The sequence below is a fragment of the Mesoplodon bidens genome, assembly GCF_964165515.1.
Source record: "Mesoplodon bidens genome assembly, chromosome: 3".
NCBI lineage: Eukaryota > Metazoa > Chordata > Mammalia > Artiodactyla > Ziphiidae > Mesoplodon > Mesoplodon bidens.
Window position 1 is genome coordinate 151,747,163 of NC_138178.1, and position 23,887 is coordinate 151,771,049.

The window sequence follows — 23,887 nt, forward strand, 5'->3', positions numbered from 1 at the left end:
TTTTTTACCTCTCTATCTTTTTGTGTTTTTCAGGTTATGACATTTTGCTCCTAAAAAAAAAAATTGCTTTTGTTTCATTTTGAAGAGGCGAAAGGCAGTGTAGCCAGTGCTGATAATTTAGGCTTTTACTAGCAGGAGTGGGGGTGGGGAAGAAGGATGGTGATAATCTCCATCATTCATCAGTGCCTGAACAGCTGCCCCTCCCTGGTAATCAGCATTATTAGTAAACACCCACTTCCCCACAGGGGCAGCACCCTGCCTATGGTTAGCGCATTCTCCGGCTGGCTTGGTTTGGAGCAGCAGGTCTCCATCGTGAGGACGCGACCTCAGGTGAGGACTGCCATGCAGCGGCTGTCTCTAGCTGGGGAGACCTGGCTCCCTGGCTCACACACACTGAGTGACTCCTGAGTCCTTTTTTCAGATCCACTAGATTGGCTCCCCCGTTTATCACCCAGTTTACCCCACGTGGACACAGTACTTGGTAAGGGGATTATAAATACCTCTTTGCTTCTCTTCTTTCTGAGAAGTAATAGAGTTGCTCACATCTGTTCCTTAGCATCCTTATTGTTTGTTTTCACAAAGGTTTGGATTCACTTGCCACAGGAACAATGTGAATAATAGCAGCTCACATTTATTGAGCATTTATTATGTGCACCAGACATTGTGCTATGCTTTAGATAGATTATTACATTTAATTCTTGAACCAGTCCTATGAGAGGTGGGATTGGTTTTATTCCCATTTCACAGCTGAGGAAACCAAGGCACAGAAAGGTTAAGTATGTTGCTTTAAGTGGTAGAGTCAGGATTTGAACCTAGAAATCTTGTTCAAGAGCCCAGCTCTTCATCATTAAGCTGTGCTGCTCCTGTTCTGAGAGTTGTCCAGTTCAGAACCTGCAGTGCAGATCCAGGGGCACAGGGTCTCTGCTCTCCCTCCAGAATTCTCTCACTTACCCAGCTCTTGCACTGGTTTTGATTCCTTTCCAGCATCTAAAACCTTTTATTTCTTCTTGCCTTCTTTCTTGGATTATTTCTTTAATCCTTTCCCAAGAGCCTGTCATCTGCTCAAATAAACAAAATATTTAAAGGTTTTTAAGCTTTTCATCCTGTTCTCAAGCAGGAAGATCAGACCGCATTTATAATTTCATATAGTTCTGTGCTTTTGACCTAGCATACAGGTTGTCAAAAGTTCACATAGTTTTTCCAGATAATTTCTGGACTTTTCTGTACCTCTGATACTACCACTATTGTACTTCAACTCTTCCTGCAAAGGAACACCTCAGTATAACTCCATAGATTCAAAATAGAAAAGATAAAAGTATAGTCTTATCTCAAAGAACAAACTCAAAGGTAAAAAAAATAAATTTTTGCCTTTAACACTTGCAATTTTTTTTTGCAGCACTTGCATTTTTAGAGATTGTTTTAAAATAATTTTCCAGCACAAAAATTCTCTAAGCAAGGCACCTGTCACCATGAGCATAAAACCTCTTGGTCTGTCTAATTCATTCCACTTAAATAATTTTAGGCACACATTTCATTTGGCCAGCTATCACTGTTCCCAGTCAGCAGTTACTAACAGCAAGCCTTAAGACTTACTAGTAGACATTTTCAGTATTATTTATTAAATTTATTAAATTGATATCTATTGGCACATGCAATTTGACTTCTATTCTTTAACTAATGAAAGTAGTTCTCATTCAATGGAAGCCTTTCATAAGCATACTTTTTTTTTCTTGGAGACTACAGTATGCAATTTTAATGCTAACCTTAATTATCACTGACCTTTTGACTCTCTTCTAACTACATATAACTTTTATTTATTTATTTTTAAAATAAATTCATTTCATTTATTTTTTGCTGTGTTGGGTCTTTGTTGCTGCGTGCAGGCTTTCTCTCGTTGCGGTGAGTGGGGACTTCACTTTGTTGTGGTACGTGGGATTCTCACTGCAGTGGCCTCTCTTGTTGCGGAGCACGAGCTGTAGGCACGCAGGCTTCAGTAATTATGGCACGCGGGCTCAGTAATTGTGGCTTGCGGACTCTAGAGTGCAGGCTCAGTGGTTGTGGCGCATGGGCTTAGTTGCTCTGCAGCATGTGGGATCTTCCTGGACCAGGGATTGAACCCGTGTCCCCTGCATTGGCAGGTGGATTCTTAACCACTGTGCCACCAGGGAAACCCATAACTACATATAACTTTTAATTTCATAATAAATCTTCAGGCTCAGGTTCCCAGAGCCAACAATTCTTTCTGCCTTTCAACCAGAGTGCTCATTTAACATCATTACTGTCACTCTGCTTACATATCTCTCACTTCTTCAGACCTTCTGGCCAGCTTATTTGATCCTTCAGGGGCTAATGTACTTTTCCTCACTGTTAGTATCATGTCTGCTAGCTCCCCTTGAGTCTCTGTCCAATGCTGTTCCTCCGAGGCTTTGAATCTCTCTGGGAGTGTCACCTATTCCAGAGTCCTGCCATTCCTGACTTTCCTCCACCTCCTAATCTTCCCTGGGGATTCACCTAACTGAGTACACTTCCTCCAGATTATGAGCAATTTGAGAGCAGGAGCTTGTGTTTTTCTTCTTAGTAGTCCCTGCGTATCTAGGAACAGTGTCCAATAAATGCGGGTTGAATTTCACTGAAATGAAATAACTACATAAGCATGTATTTTTACATACGATTCCAGTATTGCTAAATTCATGAAGAGAACAAATAATTTTATAACTAAAATCAAGTAAGTTGAGAAAAGAGATATAACATATACACGAACAGGAAATACTGATAATTAGATTTTTAATGAAAGATAAGGGAAAATGCATAACTTTTTTTTTGCATGTTTGTCTTTTTAAAAAAAATACTACCTACATTTCTTGAACCCCAGGACTGTCTGTAGTTTCTCTAATGTTTTTTTTTTTTTTTTTTTTTTTTTTCTTTTTGCGGTATGCGGGCCTCTCACCGTTGTGGCCTCTCCCGTTGCGGAGCACAGGCTCCGGATGCGCAGGCCCAGCGGCCATGGCTCACGGGCCCAGCCGCTCCGCGGCATATGGGATCCTCCCAGACCGGGGCACGAACCCGTATCCCCTGCACCGGCAGGCGGACTCTCAACCACTGCGCCACCAGGGAGGCCCTCTCTAATGTTTATTGTCACTTTAAAAATGTAGACTTCCAATTCAGTACTCATAAGTGCAAACTCTAAGCACACTCTCTCTTTATATGCTTATCTTATAAGAAATAGAGAACTGAGGTTCGTGAACTCACCGCTCTCTCTTATCCTTCAGGTCTCCCCCCCACCACCACCCAAATTTATGATCCCATGATTATATAGTTAATATATACTAAAAAAATTATATGAAGCTTACCTTCCACATTAATTTTTTCATGAAGTGTAATTGACATATAACATTAGTTTCAGGTGTACAACATAAAGATTCAATAATTGTATATATTGTGAAATGATCTTTTTATATTGAGGTAAAATTTACGTAAGATAAAATGCACATACCTTAAATGTTCAAATTGATGTTCTGACAGGTTTCTATATCCACATTACCACCACTCAACATATGATATAGAACATTCCCATTACACTCCAAAATTCCCTTGTGTGTCTTCCCAGTCAATTCTACCTCTTCCCCCTATAACCATTCTTTTGACTTCTCTCATGATAGATTAATTTTCCTTATTCTTTTTGTTTTATTGTGGTAAAATACACACAATATGAAATTTACCATCTTAATTATTTTTTAAGTATACAGTTCAGTGGTATTAAATACATTCATAGTCGTGCAGGCATCACCATCATCGATCCCCGTAGTTCGCACCACATTGAGCAGTTAGAACTTACATAAAAATCCGAAGTCTGTCTTGACAACCTGGAGGATGGAGTTCAGGACAAGCATACCTGCTAGAGAGTAAGAGGACAACCCTGGAAATGAGGCAACCAGAAAAGGGGAACCTAACTTCTATGTATAAATTTCACCCAAATCTTGGGCTGACCTCTGGACAATGTATATGCAAGTTATACTCCAAACTCTACAGCTGAAGCTAGAAGAACTGAACATAGATCTGAGCCACAGCCCACCGAGGGGAAGAAAGAACTGCAGTTTGAGTTCAGCCAGGTTAACTGCCTATACACACACACATACATACTCACTCTTTGGAGCAACATAATACAGTCCAGTATCTACAACATTTCACAATATCCAGGATACGATATGAAATTATTCAACATATGAAAAAGATGGGAAAATACGACCCATTTTTAGAATAAAAGATAATCAGTGGAGACCAATCCGAAGGAGGCTCAGATGATAGAATTAACAGACAAGGATTTTAAAGTGGCCATTATAACTATGAACAAGTGTGTAAAGGGAAATAGGCTTTAATGAATAAAAGATAGGAAATTTCAAGACAAATTTCCAGATGGAAATTGTGGAACTGAGGAAACCAATATCTGTAATCCAGAATAAACATATTAACAATATTGAATCTTCCAATCAGTAAAGATATGGTATACCTCTGTACTTATTTAGGTTTTGTTTAATATTTATCATTAATGTTCTATAAATTCAATGTAGAGACCTTACACATTTTCCAATATATATATTCTTAGATATTTGGTGTATTTTTATGATATTGTAAATTGTATTGCTTTATAAATTTCACTTTCAATTAATTAATTACATTTAAATTTCAATTGTGTATTACTGGCATATAAAAATATGATTTTAGGGCTTCCCTGGTGGCGCAGTGGTTGAGAGTCCGCCTGCAGGGGACGCGGGTTCGTGCCCCGGTCTGGGAGGATCCCACGTGCCGCGGAGCGGCTGGCCCCGTGAGCCATGGCCGCTGGGCCTGTGCGTCCGGAGCCTGTGCTCCGCGGCGGGAGGGGCCACAACAGTGAGAGGCCCGCGTACTGCAAAAAAAAAAAAAAAAAAAAAATATGATTTTATTCTATTTATGGACTTTGATTCCTGCAACTTTGCCCCATTTATTAGTTCTAGCAATGTTTTTATAAAATTCACAGGGTTTTCTATGTAAGCAATCATGTCTGTGAATAACAGCATTTTTTTTTTCTTATGACACTGGCTAGGTCTTATACTACTAATTTTGTATAGAAGTGGTGAGAGCATACATCTGTCCTTTATTCCTGATCTTAGAGGAAAAGAGTTCAGTGTTTCACCAATAAGTATCATGTTAGCTATAGATTTTTTATAGATATCCTTTATTAGGTTCAGTAACTTTCTTTCTGTTCCTAGTTTACTGAGAGTTTCTGTCATGAATGGAGATGAATAAATTTTGTCCAGTGCATTTTGATATCTAATAATATTCTCATATGATTTTTCTTCTTTATTCTCTTCAAGTGGTGAATTACATGATTGATTTTTTTTAACCTTAAATCACCATAAATACACTTGGTCATGATATATATCCCATACATGAGACAGATAGATTTATTATATTTGCTAATATTTTATTAAAACTTTTTGTGTGTATGTTTACTAGGCGTATTGGTCTGTAATTTTCTTGTAATGTTTTTGTCAAGTTTTTTTATATCAGATGTGTTAACATCATAAAATGAGTTGGGAAGTTTTCCCTTCTCTTCTCTGAAAGATTTTGTGAAAGATTGAAATTATTTCTTCTTTAAATGTTTGATAGAGTTCATTGAAACCATCTGGGCTTAAAGTTTTCTTTGTTAAGAAGGTTTTTGATTACAATATTTAGATTTTCTCTCATCATGTTATTTTCAAAAAGTTGTATTTCCAAGGATTTTTTCAATTCATCTAAGTTGTTAAATATTTGACATAGAGTTGTTCATGATATCTCCTTATACTTTTAATATCTATATTCTCTGTATGATGTTCCCCCTTCTTCATTCCTGATATTAATAATTCATGTATTTTTTTCCTTGTGATCAGCTTGCTTGGAATTTATCAACTTTTAAATTATTTTCTTATAGCCAACTTTTGATTTTGTTAATATTTCCTATTTGCCCAGTTTCTATTTCATTGTGTTAAAATGTAAACTGAAGTACATTAAATTTTCAAAGAGTTCATTTGAGCACACATTGATTTTAATTGGGCAGTGCCAAATTGAAAATGGGTAAGAGCACTCCACTGGCAGAGACTAAGGGAAAGGCTTTTTTTTTTTTAATAGAGCAGACTCTTAAGCAAAGTAAGCAAATTATTTGGCTATAGCGTAAGTGGTTGCCTTACTTGGGAAAGCCTAGTTGGCTGTTTGTAATTGGTTGTTCTTAAATTTCACTTTTCAGATGTAAGTGCAGTGACTCCGGCGTGGGTTTTGGTTTGCTTACACAGACTGCCAAGGCATTAGAGCAACCTCAGTCTGATGGCTTCCTTGTTTAATTACTTTATTGGTTTCTGCTCTTATTATTTTATTTTTTATTCTTCTACTTTGTTTAACTTGCTTTTATTTTTCTAGTTTCTTAAAGTGGAAGCTTAGAACATTGATTTTACATATTTTTTCTTTTCTAATATAGACATTTAATACTATACATTTCTAAGGGCTGTTTTCACTGCATCTCAAATTTTGTTTGGTTGTGATTTCATTACCATTCAGTTCGATACATTTTCTAATTTCTCTTGTGATTTCTTCTTTGATCCATAGGTTATTTAAAGTGTGTTATTTAATTTCCAAATATTTGGGAATTCTCTAGATATCTTATTGTTTTAATGATATAAAATTAATTGATTTTTAATTTAATACCATTCTGGTTAGAGTGTATTCTGTGTGATTTTGATCTTTCGATTTTTATCGAGATTGGTTTTATGACCCAGCATTTAGACTGTCTTGGTGTGTGTTCCACATGCACTTGAAAAGAATACGTATTCTGAAGCTGTTGGGTATAGTTTTCCATAATTATCAAGTAGATTGAGTTGGTTGACAGTATCGTATAAATGTTTAAGTCTAGGTTGGCAGTTCTTTTTGTTTTCCTTTCAGCACTTTAAAGATAGCTCACCAGTGTTTTCTGGCCATCATTTTTTAATAAGTCAGCTAATCATTTGCATTGTTGTTCCTTTGTATGTAATATTACCACTACCACCAAGCACCCCGCCACCCTGGCTGCTTTAAAAATTTTTTTTCTTTATTTTTAGTTTCAGCAGTTTGACTGTGATCTGCCTGCATGTGGATTTCTTTGTACGTATTCTGCTTGGGATTTGCAGAGCTGCTCAGGTCTTTAGGTTAATGTCTACCATCAACTTTGGAAATTCCCAGCCCTAATCTCTTTAAATATTTCTTCTGCCCCATTCTCTCTTCTTAACTGCTGGGATTCCAATTTTATACCTGTTAGATACTCTCCTCTACTGTGTCCAGTCTGCTGTTAATCATTTTGAATGCACACCTCATTTCTGATTTTATATTTTTTCATTTCTAGGATCCTTGTTTGGTTGTTTTTTGAAAGATTTCATCTCTCTCTTGAAATCCTCCATCTGTTTATATGTGTTGCCCACCTTTTACATTAGACTCTTTTACATATTTATCATTGTTATTTTGAAGTTCATGTCTGCTAAGTCCAACATCTGTAACACCTCTCAGTGTCCTTCTATTGACCATTTTCTTACATGGGTCATATTTTCTTGCTTCTGCATGTCTTTTATAATTATTAATCGTATGCTGGACATTTTAGGTAAAACCACAGACTTAAGTAAATAATGTTTACACACACACCCTCACCCCCCCACCCCCCAAAAAAAGACATGCTCATCCTTTTCTCAGGCTGCTAATGTGTGGGAAAGGGACAAAGGGAGAAGGGGTTGAGCCAGTCTGGTAATTAAGCTGGGTCTGGACTTTGTTGTAGCTTTAATTAGATTAAATTCACCTCTGGCTGCAAATGTTTTGGGGCCAGGATGGGACCACCAGTAAGATTCTAAAGACCCTTTTGTGCAAAGAATTTTGAAAAACTTATATTCACCACTATGAATTTGACACCTTCCTTCTGGTGAGATTGGAGTGATACTAACAAATATGGTTTTTTAATATTGTATAATGAAATATGTCAACATTTAGAAGGTCTGCGTCTCTCAGTGAACCAGTATTCCTAAAGACTAATACTTGATGTTACAAAAATCTTGTATGGATACAAGATCCATTCAAAATGCAAGATAGACCAACAGAGTATGAAAAGCTCATTGATTTGGTTTCAGATTCTACAATACTAACTTTTAGACTATACTACATGTTGAGTTTTGGTGACGGTCAAAGAATAATATCCACAGTTTCTCTGAAACGGACTTTAATCAGTCCCTCCCCATCTCCCAGCCTTCAGTGTCCCCATGCAATTGATGAAAGAGTTGATGGGTGGCTACAGATTCGTTCTGTGCTGGGGCTTCTAAAATATCATACCAGCCCACATGCAGGTGTTAAAAGCTTGTCAGAAGTTTAGCTGGTAGTGCCTTAACCCCCGTCTATGACACGTTCCTCCTCCTCCCAGGGGCCATCCTGGCTAAAAGTGAAGAGCTTGTCACTTCCTGGGATTATATTCATTTAGGTTTACTGTATGTCCTCGGCATTTTGTTAGGTTTGAAATAAGTATGATTTAGCAGCTTATTCAGCTTATTATTTTTTTAAGGTAAAAGTGACGGTCTCCTGAAACTTTCTACTTGCTCAGAAGCAGAAGTCCAACAGAAACTTTTGAATGTTTTCTATCTGTTTTTTGCCTTTGATTTAACTACAAGATGGTGAATGCTGGAGCTATAGTAAAATAGAGAGGGTTCTATTTCCTTATTTCTGAAAGTGGAGGGTAGGACTCCCCTTCGGGATCATGAGTTTTAGGAGTTCCAGAGGCCTGTCCAGTTCACTCTCACTCTCCCTTGAGCACCATCTAGAACAAAAAAAGGAAGCTACTATATTTATATGGATGGAAACCATGCTGAAAGACTGGGGAGAATGTTAGTACAGAAACAGGCAGTGTAAAGAGAAAGTCCTTTCTCTGAGATGGCCAGTGAAGAGTAGAAGAAGGTAGACTGATGGCTGCTTGTAGATCACACCTTCAGCCTCTGAGATGATCGGCTCTAATGGAGGATCAGGAAGGAGGATCAAGCAGAAAACTGACTGCTTAAAAGGGTAGATTATATAGGCGCCCCCTTCACTGGTGGACTGAAGAGGAGGCAAATCCATCCCTTTCCAGATAACCTGTTTTAGTCCTCAGCATAGAGCATTGCAATACAACTGTAATAACCATTTGGATACACTATACATCGGGGCTTTTCTTTTTAGTAACTTGGAGCACTTTTGACCTCACAACAAATACTGTACTCATGACTAGATTGTGTTAACTTTGCAACACAGAATCCTCTGGTGGAAAATGGCCAAATTTATGTTTTCTATATACTAACTCAGAACTGTAGGGCAGCAGTGAAATGGAATTGTTTGGGAGGGGAATGAATAGTAATAATCGTAGTAATGGTCGTGGTGGTAGTATAGTTTTGGAGCCCTTCCTATGTGCCTGTACTTTCACTTGTGTTAGCTCTTTAATCCCCACAATAACCCTATGAAATAGGTACTATTACCATATCCCAATTTTACAGAAGAAGAAAGTTTAAGAATGGTAAATATAGAGAAGTTGGATGTAATAAAGGCTGCAGTAGCGTCTGTCTAGTCTCTCCTCATCCATTTGGTCTTTGTAGATATGATTCAACCCCAGCTGCCCTGGGAAGGATTAGGAATGGGACACACAACACTCCATGAAGAATCACTCTGATTTTGTCCTTGGAAATACCCCCCAAAGCTAAGGGGGTTCCCCACCACATTTTATAATGACTCTCTGATCACATAGCTTCCTTATTCTGACCAGCACTACTTTGTACAGCTCGTGGGAGCTCTCCTCTCATTTGTAGGATTTTGGGCATTTACAGCACCTTTCCAGCACTTACTGTGTGTCCCAACTACTTTGTTTGAGATTGAAAATTTATAGGCAAAGAAAATGTAACCTCTTCCATCCTTGAATATCTATACATTCCATAAAGTGTAGTGGAATAAGTGCCATGGAAGTGGGTAGATATTCTTTCTTACCAAGAAATAGTAAGATTGTCCCCAGAAAGCACCTCCTTCATGGCCTTACAGTGTTTCTCATTAGAAGCACCATTGGCATTTTGAGAAGCACATATTTTCCTAGCACAGGGCTGGCTTTTCCTTATATTTTTTGACATTTGGCATGCTTGACCTCTACCTATTAAATGTCAGTAATCCCCCACCCCCATTATTAGGACAACTGAAAGCACACCCACACACCTGCCAACCCCCTGAAGAGGGCAAAGACGTCCTCGTACGTGGTCGCTCAGGTTTTGCTCAGATTGGGTGGAGGAAGCTGGGGAAATGGACTGCGGAATCATACTCTTTGTACAGCTGTCACATTCCTCCGTCTCATCCCTACCGTACCATCTTGAGACATCACATCATTCTTGGGAAATCTTTTTTTTTTTGGCTGTGCCATGCAGCTTTCAGAATCTTAGCTCCCCCACCAGAGATCAAACCCGTGCCCCCTGCAGTGGAAGCATGGAGTCCTAACCACTGGACCACCAGGGAATTCCCCATTTTGGGAAATCTTGACACTGGAAGCATATCTTTATGAAGAGGGCAACAGCCTGCTCAGGAGGTTTTGCTTTGCTAAAGACCCGTGCATTTTACAAATTTCCTTCAAGTTCCTTACAACCAACATCCGTTTGATGGAACAGATATTAAACCAGAGAGAAAGATACAGCCCTTTAGTGTGTTTTGGCTAGAAGTTGGAGGGGTAGGGCATGCTGCAGGAAGGGCAGTGATGGTGAGAAACATTTAGCCCTGCAGTGCCACGGTGTAATACAGAAAGTAAGACAACGTTCTAATAAGAGGATGCGTGTTTAGAAAACTTTGCCGTATTGTTGGCAATTAGCTGCATATGTAGTCAGGACAAGACACCGCATAGTGCACTTTGAATCTTTGAATTTGAATCAGTTGTTAAACATCCAGAGCATTCCCACAGCTAACTCTTTTGAGTCTGTCTGTCCTACTCTAGAAATAATAAAGAAGTGTAAGAAGTTATTTATAGGGAATGTATACAATATTATATGTTAGTGTTGAGCAAAGAATAACATAAAAACTAAATTTTATAGAGAATACTTGAATCTCAAAAGTTTGGTGGGAGTAGAAAATGTATTACTAGTAAACTAGAATGAACTGAGGTTCAAGAAAATGGAATGGAATTTTGGATGGAAATGGAAACTCATAGCTGCCATAGAAAGGACTATGTCGATATATAATCTCAGGCAAAACCCAAGTAACAGCGCACCTGGTGTCCTCCGTGTCAGTCATTACAACACTTGCATATTGCAAACCCCAAAGGCTTGTTCTTTAACTCTGAGATACCATGGCCTGAGTAACACCCACTGGAATTCAAAGCAAGCAAGTTTCTCATGGCACTGACCACATTGCCTTAGACAGCTGAGCACTCCTGCACCCATCCTGTGTTGCACTGTAAAAATTCCTTCCTCTTTGCTAATAGCCTCCACTTGCTTAAGCAACTTCTTTTTGTGACTTGGAGACTGCACTTATGTTACTGATGAGATTAAAAACAGCTTTCACTACAAAAGCTTATGTTGTTGCAGTCTGTTCAGTGTGTGTGCAGTTGGATGAATAAACCTCCTCTATCCAAAGTCCCTCGTTTGATCTTCTCTTGCCCACTGTCCTGCCCTTTACACGTCCACAGACCCCTGCTGAGACTCTGTCCCTGGTCACCTCCCAATAAGGGGGCCTAGTTACAGACTCTGATTTCTAATTACAGCAAGAAGGCATTAAAGTAAATTCCTGCTAGGAATATTTGTTATTAAAGCAGTTTTTAGAAAATAAAACCAACCTAGCTAGCCCGTGAGGTGAATTCTGATATAAGCTACATAGTTATATAAATCCTTAAATATCAAATCCCTAAGTCTGGATTGCTTCTTGTGGCTACAAACTTCTGTGACCAGCAAGCCAGGAATGGAAGCAGAATCACAATTGATGAATTTTCTAACCTTGGGCCCGGTTATCATAAATAATAGTTTCATTCTAGATTCAAATTCCTGCCTTAATTGGTATGGAAATCTCAAGGTTATTCATCCAGGCAGTTCCTGCTGTATTATCTGTCTCTTCCCTGTGTTCATGTGTTCATTGGATCAGCTCACTCCTGCCTTGAGCCTGCTTTTCATTTACACCTGAATACCTTGCTCCGTTGCCTTGCCTTCCACTCAGAGCTCACTCAGTTCCCTTTGCTATTTGCTGTATCTTCCTCACTAATGAGAACAGAGATCATGGTTTCCTCTGGCCCTTCCCTTCTTAACCCCAGAAGTCCTATTTGACTCCCACTCAACACTTCACTTTGTGAATAATATTAGCATTTTATTCACATAGTCGGGTATTTATTTACATGTGATTCTTGGTCTCCACATTTCCTCACATCTCTATAAGCCCCTTGGGAAAAATCATGTCTAACAACACGCACACTGAGACAATTCAAGAGGGATCATGGAAGATCAACTGTCATACTAAAAAAAAATAAGCAAGCTCTGAGCTTTTTAGTACTGTTCTCCAGGAAGATTAGCTGAATGTGTGTAATTGTGCAACTGAACTGTGGGAGCCAAACTGTGGGAGGAGGTAAGCAAGGGATGTGACATATCAGAGGTGAGACTATGTGAGTAGAAAACCTTTCATCCATGGACTTCAGAATATATTACACAGACTTTCCCTTAACTCTGTGTCTGGAAATCTCTTTGGGAGAGGTAGAGAAACCAAAGCAGAGACCCAAAATGACCAAGCTATGAGAGAGAGGTCCCCCCAGGCAAGAGAGGAGCGTGGGCTTCTGGCCTCAGAAGACATCCCACAGGGCTCTGTTGAGGTCACAAGGACCCAGGCTGTTAGTAACCAGGCAGCTGTAGGTCAGGACTCAGGAAGGTTCTGTGTAAACTCACCCCAGTGTTGTTGCATCTCAGCCACCGAAATGACCATTAACACCAAAGGATATTTACAAAGGGAAGAATAACACAATGATTTAAATCACTATGAATATGTCTCTTGAATTAGGCACTGTTTTATTTCTCTAAGCACCATTCACCAAGGTTTTGGGATAAGGTTGTTCACTATGACACTCTTTGTGTTTCTTCTATGTACAATTTTCTGGTCGCTGTAACTCTAAAAGGAAAAGACCAAAAATACTAGGTAGTTAAAGAAGGTTCAGAGGTGAATAGCCAAAATGTTAAGGAGATGGAAGGATTTCCAAATAAGACTGTTCTAAAAATAAATGGGGACCTTTTCAAAAAACAGTGGTAAAATAATACATAATACAAAATTTACCATTTTTAAGTGTACAGTTCAGTGGCATTTCGTACGTTTACAGTGTTGTACAACCGTCACCGCCATCTGTCTCCAAAACTTCTGTCATCATCCCAAGGTAAAACTCAATACCCATTAAACAATAACTCCCCATTCCCCTGTCTCCCCAGCCCCGGACAGCCACCATTCTACTTTCTGTCTCCATGAATTTGACTATTCTAGGACAAATCATACAATATTTGCCCTTGTCTGGCTGACTTATTTCACTTAGCATAATGTCTTCAATGTGTGTAGGCTAAATGTCAACCTGGCTGGGGACCTTGATGAGATGAATTCAGAATAAGGAAAAATGTATCTTCTCACACCAGTTATGTTATATGGGGACATAAGCTCAAATATAAACACTTATTTTAAAAATTCAGGTACTTCACTAATGGGTGGCTAAGAAAAACCAAGACTCTTGCACAATTCACCCCTATAATTTTGAAGTTGATGTTTAGATAAGATGATTGTTCCTCTGTTCTTACCTTAAAATAACCTACGATCCTTCATTTGAAGCTCTCTGGGCTCCTCTTGGAAGTCCTTTGGGCAATCACAGGGGAGTGAAATTGCTATTTTAATTATTTAACATTCAACAGATATTTTTGTGCGCTGAGCACGTGCCAAGCCTTACGGCAAGCGCTGGGAGTGACTAGAATGGAGAGCAGAGCAGCCCGCCTATGTCTTCATGGAGCTGCGATTTAGTCGGCGAGGCAGATAACTTATCCCACAAACAGAGTTGTAACTCCAAACCGCTTTCAGTTCTATAAAGGAAAAATAACTGAACTATGTCTCTCCTTACCTTCATTGTTCACACAACCATTCTAAGAAATCTGCTTTCTTTTCTCTTCAGGAGCCTCCAAACAGGTGGCTTTGCCTGGGAGGGAGAGGTAAAGAACAACGCGTATAGCAAGGCTACAGGGGTGGTCCCGCAGCACAGGTGCCACCCCACAGCAGGCAGCTACCAACTCCATTTTGCCCTGCAACAACTTGAACACCAAAAACTTCAGTCCCGGCAGCTTCTGGACCAGAGTCGAGCCCGGCACCAGGTAATTCAAGATAAGGCTTTTCCATGTGCTAATATCTTCCTTCTGTTGGCTTAAAAAAAATTTTTTTTTCTTTTTTTTCTTCATGAGAAATGTGGGGATAGTTTCTCAAAAGTTTACCAATGCCACCATGGCTTGAATGGTTCATGGGGAATCTACCCATGGGGAAGAAATGTTCTGAATCCATACATTGGCTTTGTGGGAAAGTGATCTCGAACCAATTTTGACATTCTTTCTTTCATTTGAATGAATGTTCCTCCACAAAAATCTCTTTTGTAGTATTTACCCTTTCTGTTGCCTGATCTTAGTTCAGTAATTTCCCAAAGGGTCTAATTCCCAGATACCTAAAAGCTAGCATTTTAAAGATTTTTTTCTAAATGTACTACTTCCTTGCCTTCATTGACTTGGTCTATTTAAGCACACATTAATCCTTTATGGCCTCTGAAGATTTTCAAGGAATAAATAATTTTCAAGTTCTTATAGGAAATGGTCTTAATCTAGGTCGTTGGTCTTCTGGTTTAACAGTTTGTACATAGAACAATGTATACAAGAATGTAACAATAGACACAAAAATTCTTGTTGTAGTGGAACTTACACTCTAGTGAAATATTAATTCCCTACTCACTGTCTATAAAATGACAAACTCCTGAGTCTATGTGTAAGGGAATTATATAAGTATATTACACTAGCGAATCAGTATGGCCCCAATTACAGAGAAAGTATGACTTCACAAAAAGGTCAGGCTGTGAAGACTTAAATTTTTCCTGATGACTCAGGATTATCATTAGAATCATGTTCTACATGATTACCATGTTCTACATGTTCTGCTGGGCTAAATCCATACTGATTCCTGATATTTGGTTGTGTGAAGAAATAGCTTATATCAGCTTGATCTCTTGTCATTTGCTCTTATAAAAATGTAGTGTGCATTAGTGTGTGCAAAATTAATATTCACTCAAAGGCTAAGAGGTAATGTTCCCAAGTTTTTTTTTTCTTCTAAATAAAAGTTATCATTATGCTTTCTCTTTTTATTTTTTTCAGTGTCATTCATCACTTGATCATCTTATCTGTGATAGTATAATCTGTATATTATATTAATTCATTGGAATTGAGAAATCATAAGTGCAGGCATTTGTTTAAGGGTTTTTTATTTATTTGTTTGTTTGTTTGTTTGTTTGGCTGCGCCAGGTCTTAGTTGTGGCATGCTGGATCTTTGCTGCAGCATATGGGATCTTGTTCCAGGGATTGAATCCGGGCCCCCTGTATTGGGAGCACGGAGTCTTAATCACTGCACCACCACAGAAGTCCCCAGGCATTTGTGAAGTAGCTTTTTAGGTCATTTTTACTGGAGAAAAATCCAGACTTCTTATCTGTAAAGCATGGAATATAGCATCATCACACTGCCCTCTGCCATGTAGAAATTTCCTTATTTAAATAGTCTTTGGGATAGCGGAGGCATTTAGGCCAGTTTGCAAAAAAAAAAAAAAAAAATTTTTTTTTTTTTGGCCATGCTGCACGGCTTGTGGGGATCTTAGTTCCCTGACCAGGGATCGGCAGTGAAAGCATGGAGTCTCAACCACTGGACCGCCAGGGAATTCCCAAGAGCTTTATTTGGGGTCTTAAGGATTCCAATTCAGGAGACAGATTTGGGTAATACCAAAAGATTATTCCAAGGAAGAGAAAAAAGTCAGGGGCTTACAAAGGCAAAAGCCGCAAGGTTGTTCAAGAATTATGATTGATCCTGATGCACGAAGGGAAATATTTATCCTTAAAGGATAGGCAGTTATGAGTTATTTTAGGGTAAGGGTCCAATAAATAAATAGGCTATCACAAGTTATTTTAGAGTGTAAGGGTCCACTAAGTATCTTGAGTTTCTGGAACATTGGGTAGATGTTCTGGATTCCTATGTTAAGACAAGAAGTGGTCGACTTTCAAATTCCATCCCTGCTGAGACGTGCAAAATTCACACTTCCTCAATGGCTTCCTGGCTCCATTTTAGAGAGCCCTCTTAGCAATAACAACTCCATTTTAATTTTTCTTCCACAGTATATCTTAGTTTTTTTTTCAATCTGTGTAAATTTCTTAAAACTTTTTAAACTTCTGAACCCCCTGCCATTCAGATTACTTAAGAATGCCAACTTAATCAGATGCTGGATAGTGGAAATATATATAGCCTTATTTCCCTTGTTTGAGTATAATCTGTGGCTCTAATGCATCTAGACAGTTGGTCCCTTTTAATGCTTCCATACCTTGAAATGGTGGATGATTAAAGAAAAAAATTAAAAAGGAGGTGATTTACAGAGCACTGAGGTTTTGAGGAAAGAGAGACAGTTTTGCTGATTTTCACTTTTAGAAACTGCTTCATTTATAAGTCCTTCTCATTCTTTTGATTAGCTTCCAACAAGTCACATTCCTTTGAAAATTCAGAGTACTGCTATTCTTGTGTGGATTTTTTTTTTACTGAGGATTATACTGATTGAGTTTCACTGAACTATGAAGTATATGGAAAATATGTTTTTTAGAATCTGTCAGAATGCCTGTTTTAGGGAGGAGTCAGCACTCCCAAGAAGGGAGTTATCTCGTGTCTTCTGGAGAGGGAACAGAAAATCTTTTATCATAATTTTATATATGTTTATAACATCATTTTATTTTTTCCCCCATTCTTCTAATCCACAGTTGATTTAGGTCAAAATGAGTAAGCGTGAAGTTTGGGACTGTGGGGGAGAGTGAAAGAAACTAAATTCTATTAGCTTGAAGAGTTTATAACTAATAAAATAGCAAATAAGATAGTAAGTGTTCTAACATGAAGAATAGTACCTTAGAGCGCTTTATTTCAGAGGACATTAAGAAACACTCCACAGGAGGAGCAAAGCCCTATTAGATTTTTAAGCCTGTGTTTTTAGCTCACCTTGTGACTGTGCTAGACCTGACCCTTATAATTACAACCAAGTGATTGCTTGAAACATGGTTTGCCTCCTTAGGATGTCCTATATGTCTGTCCTGGGGTTAACCCCTTTAGATAGAGATGGTTTCTCTGATGAACTTCTTATGCTTTGGATTCAATTTTCTAAAGTGTAGGTAGCCATTGATATAACTAACAATTTGGTTAATTGCCTGTTTGAGAGCAGTGAGTAGAATTGAAATCTGATTTACCTAGTATCCATTCACAAGAGAGATATGTTTATGAACCAGGACATTAAAAGGGGCCTTGTATTGTATTGTATTATATTATATTATATTATATCATATCATATCATATCATATCATACATGGACAGGCAGTGCCTTTCATAGTGATCTCCTAAAAATATTGTTGGAAAAATAATCATGCAGCCTTTCTTGCATTACATGCAGAGAAGTTCTCCATCCTTTCTGCACTTAGATAGCCAGCTTTTTTTTAAATTAATTAATTAATTTGTTTTTTAGATAGCTTTTTGAAAGTATTAATTTCAAGGAGGAAAACTCTGATTCAGGATATGAGTTTGGAAATGGGCATCTCTAACCATTCATGCAGTGTAAGCTTTGATCCTCATTTCTGTCTAGCATTTCACTCATAAATCTAGGAATTTTCATGTACCGAATCATCCCTACAAAAGACTGGTCCTATAGCATGGACCTGGGAGAGGAAAGTCACCTGGAGCCATTGGTGGAGGCTTCCAGGGCCAGAGGTACAAGGAAATAGGTGTGATCCAGTCCATTTGATAGAGAGCATGATAAATAAAATAAGACAAAATTGAAACTATGAGCTTTTACACACTGATGGGTAAAACTAGCAATTAAAAAAATCATTTTAAATCAGAGCAAGGGTCAGCAAGGTTTTTCTGTAAATGGCCGTATAGTAAATATTTTAGGCCTTGCAGGCTGTACGTAGGGTCTGTGGTAACTACTCAGTTTTACCATGGTAGAATGAAAACAACCATAGACAATATGTAAATGAATGAGTGTGGCTGTTGTCCAGTAAAACCTTATTTACAAAAAAGATGGCAGGCTGGATTTGGCCTGCAAGCCGAAGTTTGCAGATCCTTGGCTTTGAGCAACAGAACCCCTTGGAGGGTCTCTTAAAACACCGGTTGCTTCCCTGACCCCACTTCTGATTCAGTAGGTTTAGGATAGGCCTCAATTATTTCCAAGTTCCCAGATGATGCTAAGCCTTTCCTTCTGGGGCCCACACTTGGAGAACCATTAAGCTAGAGAGAAAGTGATTAGAAATGTCTCCTTTTTATTTGTCTTCTGTCTTTTGAAAGGGAGGCTGGATTTGTTAAAATTTAGTGTTGCCCTTATAAAATTTCAGGCAATCTTTTTTTTTTATAGGAACTTTGTTTCCATCTTTTTCACTTCATCTACTACAGTTTCCTTATAAATAAGTTTTCCAAACTTGAAAACTTCCTGTTCATTCTTCTTATCGGGGTACATTCTGCTCAGCAGCCACTGCTCCCAGGATTCAAGTTTTATGATGGATGAGAGATAAGTAATGGGACAGATTCCTCCCTCTTTGTTTTAGTAAGAATAGCCAACTCTTAATAAGCACTTACTGTGGTCCAAGCACTATTCCAGGTGCCTTACATATATCAATTCATTTAAAATGAGTTCCAGGATAGTTGAGGAAATTGCAGGATCCTGGTATTCTAGGGATGGTACAGTGACTGTGTGTGTTGATACATCTGAGTGTGTCTTCTCTCCGGTTTCCCTCATTGCTTCCCACTTCCTTCTCAGACTGGCTTCCTGCCCCTGAAGGAGAAGGATAAAAACGTTTTCTGTCAGCTGAGTGGGGGGACTTTCTTGGGCAGCAGTGACTGCTGGTGACATCAGCATGAGTAGCTCTCCCTGCTGGGGTCTGTGAGGAGGGCTACACCGGCTCTGAGGCCCGACTGACCTGATTCTAATTGCCAACACTGAGCTGATGTTATTCTTGGCCCAGGGCAGAGCGATTACTCAGTAGTTTCTGTTAAAGTGATCCTTTGTTAAACCTCTGCTCTCAACCCCCATCTCCTGCCCTCCCACTCTCTTCTCTACCTACTCCAGACTGAAAAAAGCCCCAAAAGCAGAAAAATTAAGGATATTTTGATGGCCAAGGAAGAACTGCTGAAAAATTTTTTTAACAACAGAGTGGGAGAGAGGGGATAAGTACATCTTAATTTTTCACTGGTTTCCAAAGCCCTTCCATTTTTAGTAGACTTAATTTTCAACATCGTAAGGTAACTCAAGGTAGGAAAGAACCGTGCATCCTCAGTTTCTCTAATCCTTCCACTCTGTCTGTGCTTTACTTCCCCCATCCCAACATGGCCAATTTCACCAGACTAACCTAGATTCGGTGAGGGGCAACAGAGACTAATGTCCCCAGACAAGCAGGGCAGGGGGGCACCTCAGTGTCCACCTGAAGGGGCCTTTCAGTACAACAGCAACATCTTGAGGGCCAAGTGTAATGAGCTTTTTGCTAACGGCCTGTGTGTGTGTGTGTGTGTGTGTGTGTGTCAGCGTAGTCTCACAGGTGTGGAAAGGATTCCCGTATAAACCCAGCCAAGTCTTGTTATTCTGCTCCTAAAAGTTCATTGCATGTGTCTAGAAAAATTCTGCCCCACCTGCAGCAGTGAATACTGTTTCTCCAGGCCTTCAGCTGCTGTGTGTTTGTGTTGTAGGGGAGGGGAAAGAAAGAGAAATTCAGCAGGCGCTGGGCTTTTCCAGGCAGCCAGCAATAACATGCTAGCCCCTCAGTGCGGCACAGGGAGAGCAGGCAAGCAGACTGGCTCTGCAGGGGGAGTCTTTTTACGTCTTTCCAACGAGAGTACCTGGGAAGAAGGTTGGCTGGGGTGGGGGGTGGGGGTGGGGGTGGGCACGACCTCAGGCGTAGCTCCTGGAGCAGGGTGACTTGTACTGCTGCTCTGTTTTTTTGTTTTCATTTGGTTTTGGGGTCTTTTGTTCATTTTTGTATTTCCTTCTGACCTGTATCAGAAATTCATATAACACTTAGTTTATAGCTTGTTTATGATTTTCTTAGAACCATTTGATTTAGCAGATTTTGCCAAGCCAAACTCTTTTCTTCTTACCTAATGAAAAGACATTGAAAATACGTGAAATAATACACGTAAAACTACATTCAGCTGTTCAGAAATAGGCACTGTGGACAGGCTTTGCAGTCAGATAATCCTGTTTAAACCTGAGCCCATAACCTGCGGCAGGTTATCTGAACTTCCTTGAACCTCGGTTTCTTTATCTCTAATATGGTGATGATAATGTATATCTGTGGGTTTTCATGAGGATTATATTCCTCAGGGTGTTACCATGTGCCAAGCACTGAACCTGGAGTGGTATTTGTGTTATCACAGTGAATCTTCACAGCTGCCCTCTTATTAGCCCCATTTTCCAGATATAAAAACAGAGCATCACTTATGTGACTTTCCCAGGCTCACAAAAGTAATAAATGGAAGAGCTGGTGTTTTTGAATCCAGGGGTGTCAGGCTCCAGCATTCTAGTTCTTGGCTATCATGCTCTATACTACCTCTCTGACAATATTCAGGCATTCAATTACTAATAGTTATATGTATTATTACATACATTTTATTTTTATGTTTTATTATTATTATTTTTTAATTTATGTATTTATTTTATTTATTTCGTTTTGGCTGCATTGGGTCTTCCTTGCTGCATGCGTGCTTTCTCTAGTTGCGGTGAGCAGGGGCTACTCTTCATTGCGGTGTGCGGGCTTCTCATTGCAGTGGCTTTTCTTGTTGCAGAGCATGGGCTCTAGGCACGCGGGCTTCAGTAGCTGTGGCTTGCAGGCTCTAGAGCACAGGCTCAGTAATTGTGGTGCACGGGCTTTGTTGCTCCTCAGCACGTGGGAACTTCCCGGACCAGGGCTTGAACCCTTGTCCCCTGCATTGGCAGGCGGATTCTTAACCACTGCGCCACCAGGGAAGCCCTACATACATTTTAAATTGCAATTCATGCATTGGACAAGTACATCAACAAGTACATATTGACACCTATAAAACTGTATTTGAAAAGTTAATCTCAGGTATCTTAACTGGTCTCCTACTAGACAGATACACTGTTGCAAAAGAAAAGGTTTACTAAACCTTTATCCCAGTTACCTCAAATTCTTAAAGAGATGTCTTAATAAGGTCTTCCAGGGCTTAAAACTCTTAGAAATGCCCATACTCTGCACTCCCTTGTGCTTTTATTATTTAGGAGCAGTGTCAGGGACTACCGAGTCTTGCAGAATCCTGAAATATATTCTAGAAGTTTGGAGATTCAGAGCATGTGTGTGGGTTGTTATTGATAACATAGGAATTATCTCTTCAATAATCACTTCATCCTTTCAACCCCGTTGTTGTCATTGGTCATACTGTTTTAATTTTGTTTCTATGATGGTGTTTTTGAGAATACTGTCAGGAAACGCAACAGGTGTCTACCAATGTGAATACGACAGATTGACACTTTTGCATGATTAGTATTATGCTTGCTTTTTCAATACCATAGAGATCTGATTTTTTTTTTTTTTAATTTACTTTTGGCTGCATTGGGTCTTAGTTGCTGAGTGCGGGCTTCTCTGTAGTCGTGGCGCACAGGCCCTAGAGCACGTGGTCTCAGTAGTTGCGACACGCGGGCCTAGTTGCACCGTGGCATGTGGGATCTTAGTTCCCCAACCAGGGATCAAAGCCTGCATCGGAAGGCAGATTCTTAACCACTGGACCACCAGGGAAGTCCCCAGAAATCTGATTCTTTTTTTTTTTTTTTTTTTTTTTTTTGCGGTACGCGGGCCTCTCACTGTTGTGGCCTCTCCCGTTGCGGAGCACAGGCTCCGGACGCGCAGGCTCAGCGGCCATGGTTCATGGGCCCAACCGCTCTGCGGCATGTGGGATCTTCCCAGACCGGGGCACGAACCCGTGTCCCCTGCATCGGCAGGCGGACTCTCAACCACTGCACCACCAGGGAAGCCCAGAAATCTGATTCTTAATGCATTATTTCAATATAGACATCAGTTCATTATGCTGATTCCTTACTACTAGTAACAGAAGTCCCCTGGTTACCACCAGGGTGTTTTCTAAGCTATTGCTAGAGTAGTGTCTCTCTGGAATCTTGGAGGAAGGAAGGTGAAGGCAGTGAAATGGGTGTACAGTGAGTGCCTCTTGTATGCTAGATATAATATTATATCCATTCCACTGATGAGGCAACTGATGCTCAGAAAGTTTAAGTGACTTACACAAGGTTGCCCAGCTGGCTCATTGCAGTTGTAATAGCTAAGCCAGGTCAGAGGCTTCCAAAGCCCTATTCCACTCTACCTCCCTCCCCCTTGAGTAAGTGACTCTTCATTTTCTTCTTGTTTTATACATTTATCATCAGTCAGATAAGACATTCCAATTTTATTGTTGCTGATGCTATACACCCATACATACAAATATAAAAGAAAAGGTGAACACAATGAATCAAAATTCAGAACTCCACTTGTAGGTTTGTTAAGAGGCAACTCTTCACCTACCAGCTGCTTGGGATCGACCTTGTTTGTTGTATATCCTTAAAATGTGGTTTTGCTACAGCTGCCTGGTGGCCAGTTTCATTCCCTCCCCTCACTCTGTGACCTGTGGCTTTTTCCTGTTTGTCTGTGGGCATATGAGGGACTCACAGCAGTAACTTCGCGTGAGATGATGAAAGACCTCATCTTTAAATGTAAAGAACCCCACCCATCTGCAATGGATGCAGCCACAGGAAAAAACTTAACAGGTATATATGACAGCAAAGTCTGTGTAAGATGAACAGTAGGTCAATATGTGATATTCTGAGCCAAATAAAACAAACTAAACATTTGAAGACAAAGACAAGTTAGGTATTTATAAACTCTGAATTTAAAGTTGTAAAGAACTCAGAGATTGGCTTTTCTAATTATTTCATTTACTCATCAGACAATGTAAGACACAAACATTATTAGGAGAACAAGGGCCTTACTAAAACTACTAGTAAGTAAAAGATAAAAGAGACAATTGAAAATGAGGCTATGAGTTGTTTTTTTTTTTAACCAGTTGAACTCTCAATCTGGGGTCATTGCTGATCTTTTGAAGTTACTTTATTTATATATTATACACGCACAGACTCACACATGCATACACTTACACATTTTAACTTTCAAAATAAGTAACAAAGATTTGCTTACACACAAATTTTTTTCAACCTTTTCTTCCTGGAGTAAAGTGAGTGAAACCTCTGTCTTTTAAATGCGTCTGGTGAAAATTGGACACATTGCTAAGTTTGCTTTAGATTTGCTTTGGAAGGGGGATTTGATTTCAGTGGATTTGCTTTAAAAAGGGAGTCAGCATAGCATAAATGAGGAAGGCAGTGTAGTACAGTAGGGCTGTGAAATCAGACTCCTCCGACGACTTGGATCTCACTTCCTACTTGGTAGCTTTGCCATCGTGGACAAATTACGGAACCTTTTTGTGCTCTGGTTGCTTCTTCTGTGTATGGAGGTGATGATGGGACCCACCTCAAATGATTGGGAACATGCTATAACATGTAAAGCAC

At 39.5% G+C, this 23,887-nt stretch overlaps 1 protein-coding gene across 10 annotated transcripts in view; it reads left to right on the forward strand.

The window, feature by feature from the left end:
* The window catches only part of TTLL5 (tubulin tyrosine ligase like 5), a 310,875-nt gene that overhangs the window by 195,653 nt on the left and 91,335 nt on the right, over positions 1–23,887 (forward strand). For all 10 annotated transcript variants that reach the window (XM_081229115.1, XM_081229114.1, XM_081229113.1 and 7 more), the window contains one exon: positions 14,183–14,378. In XM_081229115.1, the coding sequence (XP_081085241.1) occupies positions 14,183–14,378 (196 nt within the window). The remainder of the gene's footprint in view (positions 1–14,182; positions 14,379–23,887) is intronic.